This window comes from Pelophylax lessonae, assembly GCF_965119305.1.
Source record: "Pelophylax lessonae genome assembly, chromosome: 4".
NCBI lineage: Eukaryota > Metazoa > Chordata > Amphibia > Anura > Ranidae > Pelophylax > Pelophylax lessonae.
Genome location: NC_138771.1, coordinates 545,750,891 through 545,769,562, shown reverse-complemented (window position 1 = coordinate 545,769,562; position 18,672 = coordinate 545,750,891). Strand labels below are relative to the sequence as shown.

The following is an 18,672-nucleotide window of genomic DNA, read 5'->3' as shown; positions in this document are numbered from 1 at the left end:
TATATATATATATTCTTTTTTTCTTTTTTTCCGGTTTCCATAACAGAATATCCTTAGCATGGTTGCTTCTTAAACAATAGCATCTATCTAGTAATTACTTATCTGTAACAGCATTTTACTTACTCTCAAAATTAGCAAGAACTCTTGCTTTTGGAACTTCAAATTCAGAAACCACCTTTGTAATGGCCTGAAAAAAATATTTATTTATTAATTATTTATTTCAGGTACTTGTATAGCGCTGTCAATTTTACGCAGCCCTTTACATATACATTGTACATTCACATCAGTCCCTGCCCTCAAGGAGCTTACAATCTAAGGTCCCTAACTCACATACATACAAAGTAGGGCCAATTTTCTTATACAGGATCCAATTAACCTACCAGCATGTCTTTGGAGTGTGGGAGGAAACCGGAGTACCCGGAGGAAACCCACGCAGGCACAGGGAGAACATGCAAACTCCAGGCAGGTAGTGTCGTGGTTGGGATTTGAACCAGCGACCCTCTTGCTGCTAGGTGAAAGTGCTAACCACTACACCACTGTGCCCAAATATTGTGGAGGAATACAGTTTCAATATTAATGAATGCAAAGCACATTTAGGTAACTGCATACACATAAATACACTCGGGGAGGAGGGAAAGCTGCTGCAGGTAAAAAGTGCAGAAACTTTAACATAGTAGCTCCTTGTACATATTTGAAGCAGGCTTCCAAATCATGATATCTTGGCTAAATGTTGGGCCATAACAGGTAAAGCTTCCATACTTCTGGGTAATTTAGGGCGCTTATCACCTAACCTCGCACCCAGGCTTTACCACTGGTCAGTAAGAATTCACAGGAGGCAGAAAGAGATAGAAAAGCTTATAGCCACTGTGCTGAAGTTCTTAATACTGGCCAGTCAGAAAAGCCTTTGAAATGGGGAAAATATTTGCTGGGGTGTATGATTCACAGTATTGATAGAATAAAATTACTTTGGCAGGTAAAACTGTAAATACAAACAGTATGTATTTTATTGTATATGATTAAACTGTTTTCCTGGAGGTCCACTTTAAAGGGTATGAAGGATAAACTCCAGGTAAAGTATTCTTTTTGCATTTCAGGAGTTCTCCAAATCCAGTTATGGAATATATTCTGTTTAAATACTTCTTTAAAAAAAAATGAGGAACATTTTTCTTTGTTTTGTAAAGACCTAATTTCTATCTGTTAAGCACAATGAGAACGTGTGTAGGTAATGCCACGTTGAGGTCTAAGTGATCTTGATACACTATAGAATAGCAGCTATGTCTGCTAATGAGGAGTTTTATTAACTTGTCTGTGTACACAGTTTGTAGACATGTGCACTCTACTTTCTCCACTGCAGGCAGCACTCTTGTGCAGCGACACTGCAGTTGGAGAGGAAGTTAAGGGGAAAAGGGTTGCTTTATGGCTTACTAGGACACTAGGGGAGCTATTCTATTGAATGCTGCCACCCCATGTGATTTTAGCAGCCATCTTTGGTCAGCTAGAGCCTTTTTAAGGCCCTGGCTCCCAGGTTTGGCACACATTTTGCGAGTTGGGACAGGTACCCCGCCTGATAGGAACAGAACTAGCAGCAGGGAAAGGTTCCCGATGAGAAGGAAAAGTGTAAGGCTCCACAAATTCTGCCTGCTTGGGTTCCAGAGGACCAAGCTGCATTTAACCACTCCCAAAGGCAATGTCAGTACCCGGCTAAATCCTGCTCGCTACACACTGTTAGAACTGTGTGTCCCAAGCTAGGCTGCTTTCCCACCGGGTTATTTGTGAACTGTCTCTTCTTTTTTTTTTTCAATACAAGCTGTTTAATTGCACTGGCACTTGAGTGTGTTATTGCTGTTGCACTGCACAGCATCCCACCTACACATTTCTTGTAGTACAAGTCACAAGACAATGGCCTTATGGTGTATCGTGGACCTAGGTCCACATTAGTGGAGAACATTATGCCCAAGATTTAATAACAGTAGCTTTTTACATTTTATCAATTCAAGCAATTTTCAGCTGGCCTGATGTTTTTCTTTGGAATTCATAGCTGGGGACTTTTTATCTACAGTATAACTAATTTTGAAATTGTGAATTATTATTCAAATTTTACAGTGCATTGCGAAAGTATTCGGCCCCCTTGAACTTTGCGACCTTTTGCCACATTTCAGGCTTCAAACATAAAGATATAAAACTGTAATTTTTTGTGAAGAATCAGCAACAAGTGGGACACAATCATGAAGTGAAACAAAATTTATTGGATATTTCAAACTTTAACAAATAAAAAACTTAAAAATTGGGAGTTCAAAATTATTCAGCCCCCTAAGTTAATACTTTGTAGCGCCACCTTTTGCTGCGATTACAGCTGTAAGTCGCTTGGGGTATGTCTCTATCAGTTTTGCACAATGAGAGACTGAAAGGTTTGCCCATTCCTCCTTGCAAAACAGCTCGAGCTCAGTGAGGTTGGATAGAGAGCGTTTGTGAACAGCAGTTTTCAGTTCTTTCCACAGATTCTCAATTGGATTCAGGTCTGGACTTTGACTTGGCCATTCTAACACATGGATATGTTTATTTGTGAACCATTCCATTGTAGATTTTGCTTTATGTTTTGGATTATTGTCTTGTTGGAAGACAAATCTCCGTCCCAGTCTCAGGTCTTTTGCAGACTCCATCAGGTTTTCTTCCAGAATGGTCCTGTATTTGGCTCCATCCATCTTCCCATCAATTTTAACCATCTTCCCTGTCCCTGCTGAAGAAAAGCAGGCCCAAACCATGATGCTGCCACCACCATGTTTGATAGTGGGGATGGTGTGTTCAGGGTGATGAGCTTTGTTGCTTTTACGCCAAACATAACGTTTTGCATTGTTGCCAAAAAGTTCGATTTTGGTTTCATCTGACCAGAGCACCTTCTTCCACATGTTTGGTGTGTCTCCCAGGTGGCTTGTGGCAAACTTTAAACAACACTTTTTATGGATATCTTTAAGAAATGGCTTTCTTCTTGCCACTCTTCCATAAAAGGCCAGATTTGTGCAGTATACGACTGATTGTTGTCCTATGGACAGATTCTCCCACCTCATCTGTAGATCTCTGCAGTTCATCCAGATTGATCATGGGCCTATTGGCTGCATCTCTGATCAGTCTTCTCCTTGTATGAGCTGAAAGTTTAGAGGGACGGCCAGGTCTTCGTAGATTTGCAGTGGTCTGATACTCCTTCCATTTCAAAATTATCGCTTGCACAGTGCTCCTTGGGATGTTTCAAGCTTGGAAAATCTTTTTGTATCCAAATCCGGCTTTAAACTTCTCCACAACAGTATCTCGGACCTGCCTGGTGTGTTCCTTGTTCTTCATGATGCTCTCTGAGCTTTAAACGGACCTCTGAGACTATCACAGTGCAGGTGCATTTATACGGAGACTTGATTACACACAGGTGGATTCTATTTATCATCATTAGTCATTTAGGTCAACATTGGATCATTCAGAGATCCTCACTGAACTTCTGGAGAGAGTTTGCTGCACTGAAAGTAAAGGGGCTGAATAATTTTGCACGCCCAATTTTTCAGTTTTTTATTTGTTAACAAAGTTCGAAATATCCAATAAATTTCGTTGCACTTCATGATTGTGTCCCACTTGTTGTTGATTCTTCACAAAAAATTACAGCTTTATATCTTTACGTTTGAAGCCTGAAATGTGGCAAGAGGTTGAAAAGTTCAAGGGGGCCGAATACTTTCGCAATGCACTGTATATATGGATTACTACAGGATGAATGCTTTTTGTGAGTATGCTTTACTGTCTGACCAGACAATGTTGTAGCCAGACATATACGTGTATATATTTATTTAAATATGTGTGTCATCCTAATAAATTTAACCATGTTGGGAGAAAGAATGTAAATCATGTAATCGTGAACCATTAGGGAAGAGAGGAGGCAGGATGGCAGCTGAACATTGACTAGGTGTATGGTGGAATAAAGCAGGTAAATCAGCATGAGGTTGTGGACCATGGGGAAGTGAGGGGCAGATCTTGCTGTTTTACCTACTTTATTCCACGTACATGGCTCAGACATGGCAGGTGTGGTGTAGATAGTGGGGTGAAACCTACAATAGACAGCCTAGAGTATTCAGAGATCATCGTGTAGATGGCAGGAGCAACCAGTGTACACACCAGCAATCCCAGCACACCAGTTTATCTTTTTTAAAGTATGGAATGCTGGTAGACAGTGTCCATATATCAAACCTTTATTTTATGTCTATGACCAGCTTATGACCATTGTTAGGATTAGGTTTCAGGCCTCTATATCTTTGGTGTTATTTGTCAAATGATTATTCTTTAAAACTCAATGCAGTCATTTACAGGCTTAACCTGCTTTTTAATTATGATTTTTTTATTATCTAATAAACCATTATTTATTGTTCTGCAGTTTATTTAGTGTTTTGTCTCTGGTGCTGGAATATCCACTCTCATGTTAATCTGAACACTGCAGTTACAGTCTATCAATTTCCTTCTTCCCCTATGATAAATGTAGTTGGTTGTGACCCCGTATTGCAGTTTAAGACATTTATACCCCCAGCAGTCACAATGATCCTGAGGCTTTGCTGAGGGGCCTTATTAAACCAAAGATATAAAAGGGCCAGTGAAAATATGATGTTATGACCTCAAGTAAAGCCTCAGGATCGATGTGACCCAGTGGCTTGCCTTACATTAGTGGTGACCTCTGTCATTCTGCAATGTGGCTCTGACCTCCCTGTCTCTAGAATTCTTTCTGTGCTATTCCCTCACTCTGATTTCTTACCGTCCTCCCAGGAGAATTGCTCTGTCTCCCTTAATCACCAGTGGAGCGTATGAGGCCAGATCTGAAATCTGCAGAGCAATGTCCCCCTCTTACACTACTTGTTATCCTGTACTGCCAATGTAATGTGCTTTACTCTTATCCCCATGAAATAAATATTTCTGCTGTATTTTTTTCTTATGGTGAAATGAAATGCATGGCTAGCTTGGCTGCAAACATGAACTACACTAAAGTGCTTCTCTAATGCCAGGGCTTTGTTTCCTTGCAGCATGAATTATACAGTATCTGACAAAAGTGAGTACACCCCTCACATTTTTGTAAATATTTTATTCTATCTTTTCATGTGACAACACTGAAGAAATGACACTTTGCTACAATGTAAAGTAGTGAGTGTACAGCTTGTATAACAGTGTAAATTTGCTGTCCCCTCAAAATACCTCAACACACAGCCAATAATGTCTAAACCGCTGGCAACAAAAGTGAGTACACCCCTAAGTGAAAATGTCCAAATTGGGCCCAAAGTGTCAATATTTTGTGCGGCCACCATTATTTTACAGCACTGCCTAAACCCTCTTGGGCATGGAGTTCACCAGAGCTTTACAGGTTGCCACTGGAATCCTCTTCCACTCCTCCATGATGACATCACGGATCTGGTGGAGGTTAGAGTCCTTGCGCTCCTCCACCTTCCCTTTGAGGATGCCCCACAGATGCTCAATAGGGTTTAGGTCTGGAGACATGCTTGGCCAGTCCATCACCTTTACCCTCAGCTTCTTTAGCAAGGCAGTGGTCATCTTGGAGGTGTGCTTGGGGTCGTTATCATGTTGGAATACTGCCCTGTGGCCCAGTCTCCGAAGGGAGGGGATCATGCTCTGCTTCAGTATGTCACAGTGCATGTTGGCATCCATGGTTCCCTCAATGAACTGTAGCTCCTTAGTGCCAGCAGCACTCATGCAGCCCCAGACCATGGCACTCCCATCACCATGCTTGACTGTAGGCAAGACACACTTGTCTTTGTACTCCTCACTTGGTTGCCACCACACATGCTTGACAACATCTAAACCAAATACGTTTATCTTGGTCTCATTAGACCACAGGACATGATTCCAGTAACCCATGTCCTTAATCTGCTTGTCTTCAGCAAACTGTTTGCAAGCTTTCTTGTGCATTATCTTTGGAAGAGGCTTCTTCTGGGATGATAACCATGCAGACCATGTTAATGCAGTGTGCGGCCTATGGTCTGAAAGGCTGCCCCCCAACCCCTTCAACCTCTGCAGCAATGCTAGCACACCATATTTCTCAAAGACAACCTCTGGATATAGTTTTGGCCACTGTGTTGCAGCTCAATTTCAGGGTCTTGGCAATCCTCTTATAGCCTGGGTCATCTTTATGTAGCGCAACAATTCTTTTTTCAGATCCTCAGAGAGTTCTTTGCCATGAGGTGCCATGTTGAACTTCCAGTGAACAGTATGAGAGACTGAGAGCGATAACACCAAATTTAACACACCTGCTCCCCATTCACACCTGAAACCTTGTAACACTAACAAGTCACGTGACACCAGGAAGGGAAAATGGCTAATTGGGCCCAATTTGGACAATTTCACTTAGGGTAGTACTCACTTTTGTTGCCAGCAGTTTAGACATTAATGACTGTGTGTTGAGTTATTTTGGGGGGAAAGCAAATTTACACTGTTATACAAGCTGTACACTCACTACTTTACATCGTAGCAAAGTGTAATTTCTTCAGTGTTGTCACATGAAAAGATAGAAAAATATATTTACAAAAATGTGAGGGGTGTATTTACTTTTGTGAGATACTGTACACAGGGACTGGCTTTCCACCTGACAACTGCTTGTCAATCACGAGTCTACTTTACAATCATCTCATTTTGTCCTCCTCAGAGAGAAAGGGATGAAGTTAGGGGCAGGACACAGCCACATTAACCGCTTGCCAACCGCCGCACGACTATTTACTGCGGCAGTCAGCCCCCTACAGGCAAAACTATGTAGGGCTACGTGGCTCGCCCACGAGCCTCTAGGGGGCGAGCGTGCGCCGCTGGAGGCGCGCTCCCACCCCCGCTCGTTCCCTGCCTTCCCCGCACAAGAGACCGGAGGCTCACGATCTCCCGCTGGAGAGAGAGAAAGGCAGGCGACTAATGTAAACAAAGCCGCCTGTCATTCTCCCCTGGTGTAACAGCAGAGATCATACGATCCTGCTATGTAGGATCGTATGTCTCTGTGGTTACATCACAAGCCACGCCCCCCCACAGTTAGATTCAAGCCCTTAGGGATACATTTAACCCACTGATCCCCAATAAAGTTAACCCCTTCCCTGCCAGTGTCATTTTGACAGTAACAGTGCATATTTATAGCACTGATTATTGTAATAATGTCACTGGTACCCCCAAAAGTGTCAAAAATGTCAGTCAAGGGTCCGATCTGTCCGCCGCAATGTCGCAGTCCCGCAAAAAAAAAATCGCAGATTGCCGCCATTACTAGTAAAAAAAAAAAAAACAATAGAAAATTACATAAATCTTTCCCGTAGTTAGTAGACGCAATAAATTTTGCGCAAACTAATCAGAATACGCTTATTGCGATTTTTTTTTACCAAACATATGTAGCAGAAAACAAATTGGCCTAAAATGTTAAAAAATTTTGATTTTTCATTTTTTTGGGGGGAATTTCATATAAAAAATGTGAAAAATATTGTTATTTTTTCAAAATTGTCGCTCTTTTTTTGTTTATAGCGCAAGAAGTAAAAATCGCACAGGTGATCAAATACCGCCAAAAGAAAGCTCTGTTTGTGGGAAAAAAAGGACGTCAATTTCATTGGGGTACAGCGTCGCACGACCGCACAATTGTCCGTTAAAATCACGCAGTGCCGAATCCCAAAATAGGCCCTGATCTTTGAGTAGCCAAATCCTCCGGGGCTTAAGTGGTTAAAAGCAAAACTGAACAATGGGTCCTGACAAGATACTTTAGGCTAGATTTAAATTTTTTTTTTTAATTGTCCTCTAATGTCCATTGAGGGACACAGGACGATACTACTACTTAGACAACAGGGTTATTTACAGTTGCCTTCAGGAGGTTGACAGTGGAAAACAGAAAAAAAAGTTGAAGGCTAGCCCCCTGTAGGAAGATGCAGTCTATATTCTCCACTGCAGATGGTACTCGACCACAGCAGCAATGTAGATGGGAGAGGCAGTTGAGAGAAGCTGGGTTTCTCTATGGTTTTCTAAATCACATGATCCAGTTGAATGCACATGCCTTATGTGACCCTGGCGGCCATCTTGGATCAAGCAGAGTCTAATTAAGATTCTGGCCCCTGCGTTTGGCATGCCTTATATAATTGGACATGGTAATGAGAAGTCCCCCATCTGCCAAGGACGGTGCCAGTGATAGGGAAAGAGCAGGGACTATGTCTACCTTTTCAGGAAGCTTCCTTTTTGGGTAGAACTAGCCATGCCACACTTTGCTCCCTGTGGCAGATGCTGTCGGCATCCCTGAATTTTCTGACCGCTGTCTCTCCACTCCTCAGTTGTAAGTGGCACCAGATGGGTGGGCCTTCCTACTGGGCCTGTTTGAGCTGTTAACCTGCTGTTTCAATACATCGTTCTTTGCAAATTGGGACTCTGTTTTTACTGCCTACCACAACACGCTGCATCTATCCAACACCCTGTGTAACCCCACCCCTTACCGCCATGCTTCACTTTTTTTGCTGGTTGGCTGGTTTTATATAAACTCTGGAGAAAACTCTATTTTATTCTTCTATAAACTTTCTTAATACTTTGTGGATCATTTTTCTCTTCAGTCAAAACATTTATGAGACTGCTTTAGCTGGTTTCTATACCGCAGCTATCCAGATTGTCATTTTCCTCAGGAACACATTTTAAAGTGATATTAAAGGCAGATTTAAAATAAATATAAAAACCTAACATACTTAACAGTGGTTTTGCACAGAGCAGCCCCAATCCTCCTCTTTTTGGGTCCCCTGCTGGTGCTTCTGGCCCCTCCCTCCCTAGCAGCTTTCTATAGGAGCACCCAAGCAGGCTCGCTCCCGAGCCACTGCTCTGTGTGTCTATTCAAACATGGAACCTGGCTTGGCCCCACCCCTGCTCTCTCCTCATTGGCTCACTGGCTGTGATTGACAGTAACAGGAGCCAATGGCTTCCACAGCTGTCTATGACAATGAGGAGGAAGAGACGCTGGGAGAGCTACTGCTCTCGTGCACATTGCTGGATCGAGATGGGGTTCAGTTAATTTTTGGGATCGACTGCCCTGTCGGATTTTTCCCGCAAGAGCAGCACTACAGGCTATGGCCAGCAGCACTGATCTGTGTATTTTGAATACTCACAGAATACAATGGCTCAACCAGTCGGTTAAACGAAATTACTCGATTCCCCCATCCCCATCAAGTGTTCAATACCCTCTTTTCAAGAGGAAATTAAAAACTCTATATGTCACTACTGATATCTGCCTCCTTACTCTGCATACTACTGGTGATCTTGTAGTGTCCACACACTAGTTCAAAGCAAGCCTCAATTTTTTTTGTTTTTTTTCGGGATCCCTGCATTTTAAGTTTTTCCTCCTTATACAATGAGTTTTCTGTTCACAATGCATTTTTTTTCCTTTTTACAAGAATAAATCCTAATTTAGCCCTCTCTTTTTTAAAGGTGTGTGGATTAAAGGTTTCCTTCCCTGTCTCTTATTAGATTACTATTGAGAGGGCTGTTATTATGGATCTCTGGCACTCAGAAGATTTGGGTATTCCATTTTGACCCCTAGTTATTCATTGATGGTTCTTGGTTGGGACATACAGTAAAACCTTGGTTTGAGAGTAACTTGGTTTGAGAGCGCTTTGCAAGACAAACACATTTTTTAAATAAATTTTGATTTGATATACAAGCGATGTCTTGATATACAAGTAGCGTCATGTATAAAAGAGAAGAGAGGAGTCTCTAAAGTGTAGCAATATGGTTACATTTAATGAAGGTTCAATATTTAGCAACTCACATGGTTGATGATTAAAACAGGCACATCTAAGTATGCAGGCATCTGGGGTACAGCTGTCCACATACCCATCCTCTGCACAGCCATCTTCATCAACCCTTCCCTGCTGAACTTCACGAGTGATTCAAAGCCTCACTTTGAGATCACTCTACTGCAGGCTATTCTTCCCAGTTAGGATTGCAGACTGACAGTGGTGAGAGCCGGTGGTTCAGAAGATGGTCTATGTGGACAGCTTTACCCCAGATGCCTGCATACTTAGATGTGCCTATTTTAATCATCAACCATGTGAGTTGCTAAATGTTGAACCTTCATTAAATGTAACCATATTGCTACACTTAGAGGCTCCTCTCATCTCTCTTATATTCTGTAGCTCTGCTAGATTTTGCTTCTAATCCCCTTGGGAAGGCTGCATATTGCGAATGGACATTTTATGGTTACTCAACCTATCACATTGCTAGAATCTTTGTATATAGACTATAAACCGAAGGACTTGTGGAACGAATCATCTGAGTTTCCATTATTTCTTATGGGGAAATTCGCTTTGATATAAGAGTGCTTTGGATTACAAGCATGTTTCCAGAATGAATTATGCTCGCAATCCAAGGTTTTACTGTACTTTGTTTGTCCAGAATTTCTTCCCCAGAGGTCAAAGGCAAAGTATTCCAAGCTTTGGCCTTTACCCTCCAAACATTCTTGGTTTATTGACCACTTTTGCTGCTTGTCTAAATTTTCTCCCACCTGTTTTTTACCTTATGATGGTTGTACTCTACATTATTATTGAGGTCCATCATTCTTTCAGAATAGAAGTTTCCCCTTAGCAGTGCTACCTACCCTACTCTGGAACACCAGGTTCTTTCCTTGTTAGTAGTAATTTCTATATTTGGTTCCCTTTTATATCTAGATGAGGTTCAGGCATTGATTCCTTTGGATAGTCTTTTAATAAGATTTGTATATCCATTGTGGCTGTTTCCCACTCCTCAGTGGAACTGCTTTTGTATGTCCCAGTCATCAAATAATTACTATCATCTTGTGTCCCTCAATGAACGATAAAAAATATAATAATTTTTGTACTTACCGTAAATTCCTGATCTTCAAGTCCATTGAGGAAGACTGGTTCCACCTCTCTGCTGGCCCTATGTACTGCTTGCTCACAAAACTGATGCATGACTGTTAGGGGCAGGGTTATTTGGCAGCTGTTTTTTTTTAACCATTTTGTTCTGTTTGACACAATCTACCTCCTGAAGGCAGTTGCATAAACCCAAATTGCCTAAGAATTACTATCTTCAAGAAATCAATTTTATGGCAAACATGAAATATAATTTTTATGTTAATTTAAAAAAAGGAATGTTGCTTCTGAACCCTCTATAGCTGCATATTTGCAGTTTTTTTTTAGATATACTACCACTTTAAGAAGGGCACCGTTTTACTGTCTGAGACAAATTTTCATGTTATATCACGTTGTTCATGTGGCACATGGTTTGTGCCCACTTCTTTTACTCACCTGAGGAATGCTGCTCACAGACAGTCTGAAATCTTGCAAGGTCCTTGATAAGTCTCGAACTCCATAACTCACTTCATCGTGTGTCTTCTGGTTCATATAGAAAGTACAGACCACCCCAGCACTAACAATGAAGAAAAGGTAATAGCAAATGTTTACCGTGGTATGATAAATTCAGTTAAATATTATATATTGCATATGAATATTTAATGGTCACCTTTTGCCATCAGTAGCCGTGAGTAAGAAATTGCTGGTTTATTGCTAAGCTGAAACTAAAGACCTAATAGCAAGATCTCTGGATATACCAGTACATACAAAGAACTGAAGGAGTCATTAGCAGAAAAGGTACAATCTAGATCCTAAAGCTGACTGAATGAAAAACGAACACATTTCTATTGTATTTTAAAAGGTGGCCTGGAACATCGGCTGCATCTAAATTGAATGCAGCGACTTCTCAGTAGACAATTGTCTGCCAAGGTTCTTTGATTTTTTTAATCAAGGGATGTTGAGAGGGAGGTGGCTGACAGGGCACCCTACTGAGTGAATTTCAGCTGATTGCTCAGCAAGTGTATGGCGAGCCTAAAGAGGAGTTCCAGTCATTTTTGTGTGTGCAGCACCCTCTAGTGTGAAACTAGTGTAGGCAAAATTATTTTGTTCACTCATGGTAGTTGTGTGAGTCTGTAATGGGGTCAGGTTACTCCAGGTCAGCCTCAAGGGCTCTGCAGGGCAGGTTGCTGGTGCCTCCCCTCTATTCTAGAAGCTTTGAGAAGCTTCTGGAAGTTAGTGGGCGGAAGGTAGGAGGTCCTGATCTGCATACTTGAGGGAATCTGGCCAATCCCCAGGCATAATGCACTGGCAGGGTGGCTGGGTCAGCCCTTACATATCATGGAGCCTGAGCAGCATGGGAGTAGGGTGGAAGATAGAGTGCTGATGTTGCTGTCATGTGGCCTGGGAGGGGACCCCAGGCCTGGAGCTCTGCCTCCAGGCAGGAGCTGAGGAAAGAAAGGAATGAGAGGAAGCCTAAGAGAGGGATCTCTATTACCTTTGGGTCATCCTGGCTGGCATGGAAGGATCTGAGCAGTTGTGCACATATTGCATGTTAGCACATTGCAACAGTTTCAAGGAGCTGCTAATCGGCCCTGCATGTTTTTTACAGACTGTCGGTAAAATTCTGCATGTTAGGTAGTCCTATTTAGAGTACATCTGGAGGGGTGCAAGGGGTGCAACTGATGCATTTCTTCTTCCAGTGCATGTCTATTTCTGCTGTTTAAAATAGAGGTAAATTTTTACACTAATGTGCTAGGTTGCGTTCAGCAAGCAGTGTTGTCTTCTGAACGTGGTGGGGATTAAGTGTACACCCCAACATTTTTATATGTGTATACCCCCAACTGCTGCTTATGTAGCATTAAGGGGATTGGCGGGGGTCAGTAAATTGTGGTTCAACCTTGTTTTACTACCCACCAACTGCTATTGTAAACCATGGCTAAAAGTAAAATTAAAATCAAACCTTTTTTTTTTTTTTTTTTTTGCATAAGGGAGGGTTATAAGCCTTGTCAGTTTTTTTTTTTTTTTTTGCCATGAGCCATTGGGGAGATTTTCCTTCACTTTCTGGTTTGGCAATGGAACACAGTTAGGCAATCCCTGGTTGTGACCAGGGCAGAACTAGTATCCCCATTGGAGAAATTCTCCTCTATTCCTTTTCTTTTGACAATCCAAAGTTTTGCTTTTTCTTTCACTTTCAGTAATAACAGTAAACAGGAAAACTAGTGTAGCACCCTCCTAGATAGGTTCTATGAAAAGTATAGTTGTGGCTCTGTCTGCTTATCAGGAGGGCCTGATCTGTTAGCATTTGTCACATGCCTCCAGGTGTGATCTGTTGAGTCTCCCCACTGTATCCAATGAGGGATCTTGTTGGGCAGTGAAGAGAGGGGATCATGCTCTGCTTCAGTATGTCACAGTACATGTTGGCATTCATGGTTCCCTCGATGAACTGTAGCTCCCCAGTGGCGGCAGCACTCATGCAGCCCCAGACCATGACACTCCCACCACCATGCTTGACTGTAGGCAAGACACACTTGTCTTTGTACTCCTCACTTGGTTGCCGCCACACACGCTTGACCCCATCTGAACCAAATAAGTTTATTTTGGTCTCATTAGACCACAGAACATGGTTCTAGTAATACATGTCCTTAGTCTGCTTGTCTTCGGCAAACTGTTTGTGGGCTTTCTTGTGCATCCTCTTTGGAAGAGGCTTCCTTCTGGGATGACAGCCATGCAGACCAATTTGATGCAGTGTGCGGCGTATGGTCTGAACACTGACAGGCTGACCCCCAACCCTTCAACTTCTGCAGCAATGCTGGCAGCACTCATACGTCAATTTCCCAAAGACAACCTCTGGATATGACGCTGAGCATGTGCACTCAACTTCTTTGGTCGACCATGGCAAGACCTGTTCTGAGTGGAACCTGTCCTGTTAAACTGCTGTATGGTCTTGGCCACCATGCTGCAGCTCAGTTTCAGGGTCTTGGTAATCTTCTTATGGCCTGGGTCGTCTTTAAGAAGAGCAACAATTCTTTTTTTCCAGATCCTCAGAGAGTTCTTTGCCATGAGGTGCCATGCTGAACTTACAGTGAACAGTATGAGAGAGTGAGAGCGATAACACCAAATTTAATACACCTGCTCCCCATTCACACCTGAGACCTTGTAACACTAATGAGCTGTACACTCACTACTTTACATTGTAGCAAAATGTAATTTCTTCAGTGTTGTCACATAAAAAGATATAACAAAATATATACAAAAATGTATTGACACAGCCCCAAATGATCTACAATGGCTCAAAAGTGATATGGTCCAGAAATATTTAGACAGAATAAGGGTGGATAAAGTGCCTGGACCAGATGGCATTCACCCACGCATCCTAAAAGAATTGAGCGCTGTAATTTCTAAGCCTTTGTTTCTAATTTTTAGGGACTCGTTAAGGACTGGAATAGTACCACTGGATTGGCGTAGGGCCAATGTGGTGCCTATATTTAAAAAGGGATCAAAGTCTTTGCCAAGTTAGACCTGTTAGTTTTGCTTCTATAGTCGGGAAGATATTGGAGAGTTTAATAAAAAAACACATAGATGAGTTCTTGCTGGAAAAAAATATTTTAAGCAACAGACAGCATGGATTCATGAGAGACAGAAGTTGTCAAACAAACCTGATTTCTTTTTATGAGGAGGTAAGTAAAACCTTGGACAGAGGGGTGGCTGTGGACGTAGTATACTTGGATTTTGCAAAAGCGTTTGACACAGTTCCCCACACACGGTTAATGTGTAAGGTAAAGTCTACAGGCTTGCAAAGATCGGTTTGTAATTGGATAGAAAATTGGCTAAAATATAGAATTCAGACAGTAGTGGTTAATGATTCTCACTCTGAATGGTCTAAAGTTATCAGTTGTGTACCCCAAGGTTCAGTGTTGGGACCCTTACTTTTTAATATCTTTATAAATGATATAGGGTCTGGGATTAAAAGTCTAAGACCATTTCAATCTTTGCAGATGACACCAAGCTTTGCAGTGGAATAACATCTTTACAGGATGTCTACAACTTACAATCTGACCTCAATGCACTGTTTCATTGGGCAACTATGTGGCAAATGAGGTTTAATGTTGATAAATGTAAATTTATGCACTTGGGGGCTAAGAATATGCATGCATCATACATACTAGGTGGAGTAGAACTGGGGGAATCCATAGCAGAGAAGGATCTGGATGTTCTGGTAGATCATAAGCTTAATAATAGCATGCAATGCCAAGCTGCTGTTTCCAATGCAAGCAAAGTCATTTCTTGTATTAACAGAGGCATGAACTCCAGAGAGAGAGATGTAATTTTGCCTCTGTACAAATCATTAGTAAGACCTCATCTGGAATATGCAGTTCAGTTTTGGGCACCAGTTCTTAAAAAGGATATTGGGGAACTGGAGAAAGTGCAGAGAAGGGCACCCAAACTGATAAGAGGCATGGAGGAGCTCAGCTATGAGAAAAGATTAGAGGAACTGAATTTATTCTCTCTTGAGAAGAGGAGATTAAGGGGGGATATGATCAACATGTATAAATACATAAGGGGTCCATATAGTGAACTTGGGTTTGAGTTGTTCACTTTAAGGTCAACACAGAGAACAAGGGGGCACTCTTTACGTCTGGAGGAAAACAGATTTCGTTTCCAAATATGGAAAGGTTTCTTCACCATAAGAGCTGTGAAAATGTGGAATAGACTCCCTCCAGAGGTGGTTCTGGCTAGCTCACTAGATTGCTTTAAAAAAAGGCCTGGATTCTTTCCTAGGTGTACATAATATAAATGGGTACTAAAATTTTTTTTTTAGGTAAAGTTGATCCAGGGAATATCCGATTGCCTCTCTGGGGATCAGGAAGGAATTTTTTTCCCCTGCTATAGCAAATTGGATCATGCTTTGCTGGGGTTTATTTTCGCCTTCCTCTGAATCAACAGCGGGTATAGGATTGTGTATATGGGATTGTATGGTAGGGTTTTCAATACTGTTTTTTTTTTTTATGGTTGAACCGGATGGACTTGTGTCTTTTTTCAACCTGACTAACTATGTAACTATGTAACTTTTGTGAGATACTTTATAGATACAAACACTATATTTGCAAAATTATTGGGATGCCTGCCTTTACACGCACATGATTTTTATTGGCATCCCAGTCTTAGTCCCTAGGGTTCAATACTGAGTTGGTCCACCCTATGCAGCTATAACAGCTTCAACTCTTCTGGGAAGGCTGTCCACAAGGTTTACCAGTGTGTCTACGGGAATGTTTGACCATTCTTCCATAAGCGCATTTGTGAGGTCAGGCACTGATGTTAAAAGAGGTGAAGTCAGGCACTGATGTTAAAAGAGACGCCCTGGCTTGCAGTCTCCGCTCTAATTTATCCCAAAGGTGTTCTTTTGGATTTAGGTCAAGACTCTGTGCAGGCCAGTCAAGTATCTCCACCCCAAAATTGCTCAGCCATGTCTTTATGGACCTTGCTTTATGCACTGGGCAAAACCAATTTGTGGATGGGAGGGATTATAGTGTGGGGTTGTTTTTCAGGGGTCGGGCTTGGCCCCTTAGTTCTAGTGAAGGGAACTCTTAATGTGTCAGCATACCAAGACATTTTGGACAATTTCATTTTGGACAAACTTCATGGGAACAGTTTGGGGATGGCCCCTTCCTGTTCCAACATGACTTCACACCAGTGCACAGCAAGGTCCATAAAGACATGGATGAGCAAGTTTGGTGTGGAGAAACTTGACTGGCCTACACAGAGTTCTGACCTCAACCTGATAGAACACCTTTGGGATGAATTAGATGCAGAGACTGTGAGCAAGGCCTTCTCATTTAACATCAGTGCCTGACCTCACAAATGCACTTCTGGAAGAATGATCAAACATTCCCATAGACACACTCCTAAACCTTGTGGACAGCCTTACCAGAAGAGTTGAAGCTGTTATAGCTGAAAAGGGTGGGCCAATTCAATATTGAACCCTAGGGACTAAAACTAGGATGCCATTAAAGTTCATGTGCTTGTAAAGGCAGGTGTCCCAATACTTTTGACAATATAGTGTATATATACACATACACGCAAATGTTTTGCCTTTTTCTATTTTAAACTGAATGAGTTGTTTTACAAGTTAAGGGTTCACAACATACTTTACGAATTACCCCAGAAGGGCTTAAAATGTAATCTCTTCTGTAGTCAAATAGATACCTTCAAAGCTAGGAGCATTGTCTTTTAAACCAATTAACACAGCAGCCTCCGCTGCTTCCGGAAGGGGCGGATGCCTCTTACGATACTTAAGTGGTGACTCAGTGCGCCGCCCGCATCCCCAGGAAGACGTCAGTTGTGACGAAACGTGCGTAGGGAAGGCGTGCTGACGTCACCACTGTGTATCCGGAAGTCGGGCGGCGGCGGCTTCTAATCTTGTCTGACAAGCGCTTTTATTCATCTTGAAACTGTGAGTGTATTTCTTTTCGTTAACTATTAAAATTGCCTAGACCATCTGCACTATTGTGGCCCCTTCTTTCTTTGCATACATCTGCTTAACCATTGGTTTGGACGAGGTGGCTGGTGCTCTTTGATTGCTGGACGCTGCGGATCCCTGTATCCAACAGGACCCGGTTAAGAGAGGAGTCATTCATTACAACTGGCTTCTAGGCTGTCTAGTGTGTTTATTATGCGATTAACCTTTTTCCATCTGGTAAGCGTATATCCCTAGCATGCTTCACTGCGGCTGATAGAAGTGATCTTTGGTGGCGGATTTATCAACTCTGCATCTGCACTTTGGAATCTTCTATTCTTGGACTATCCTACTTGAATTTTTAGGCATAAGCTGTGTTATTTGCCTGGACTATTTGTATGATTTATGAATATCTGAATCACTGTTCACTTATTCTCTAGTGTATCATTTGTTTAGCGCAGCTCTCTATTTGACATTTCTTCCCATATTGTTTCCCACTACAGCTGCAGCTTTATCTTGTTTGGCTTAGCGCAGTTATTTACTTTTTACATGTTTTTGGTGTGCAACAAAAAAGTCGATCACCCATAAAAATCTACAGAACATAGTAAAAACATGCTATATCCATGCAGGTGACATTCCCGGAGGAAACTGACCCCTGAATCCAGATTCTGCACAGTAAAGTGTTATTCACTTATATGGTTTGTTATCTGCACTAGCTACTTTAATACCACCAATTTTCTAATGTGTAGAGGAGATATTTCAGCTTCTATCTTTATTAGTATGCAACATAAACATATTGAGGTCTCTATTTTTATATCTCGTGTCATCTTTACTGAACAGGATGTGTCACATACAGTAATTAGGTTATTTCCTAACGCAGGATAAGTGCAGTAAACACACCCACCACATGGTAAGACAACATACACAGATGCTTCAACTAACTATTGTGCTTCTCTTTTTATGCATCAAACATAATAACTTCACAAAATAAAGGGCACAAGTGAAACTTAATCAAGGGTTCAATTTCAATTTATAGTGCATGACAATGAAGAATATGTATTGTGTGTATCAACAGCTGCTATTCATACATATTGAGGGTAGAAAGCCTGTCTTCATTAGCTCTCAGTGTGTGGTTGTTCATTAATATGGGAAAATAACAGCACTAATAAGATCTATGAAGACAAATCATCCTGTTAAAGAGCAAAATATAGGCGTGACAGGTTCTGCTGATCAATGATCCTGATCATTCAAGAAAAATTAACCAATTTATAAGCATTATACTAAAAATGAATTGACAGAGTATTAAGAAGTAAGCAACCTGTAGCCGACCACAGGAATTGAATGCCAAATCCATCAATCAGCTAAAATTTAGCTGGGATATTTAATAATTGG

The 18,672-nt window shown here is 41.6% G+C and overlaps 1 protein-coding gene across 2 annotated transcripts in view; it reads right to left on the bottom strand.

The window, feature by feature from the left end:
* Positions 1–18,672, bottom strand: part of PROM2 (prominin 2) — a 127,820-nt gene that overhangs the window by 86,474 nt on the left and 22,674 nt on the right. For both annotated transcript variants that reach the window (XM_082253152.1, XM_082253153.1), the window contains exons 4-5: positions 11,283–11,403; positions 124–187 (exon numbers count right to left, since the gene is read on the bottom strand). In XM_082253152.1, coding sequence (XP_082109278.1) covers positions 124–187; positions 11,283–11,403 — 185 coding nt within the window. The remainder of the gene's footprint in view (positions 1–123; positions 188–11,282; positions 11,404–18,672) is intronic.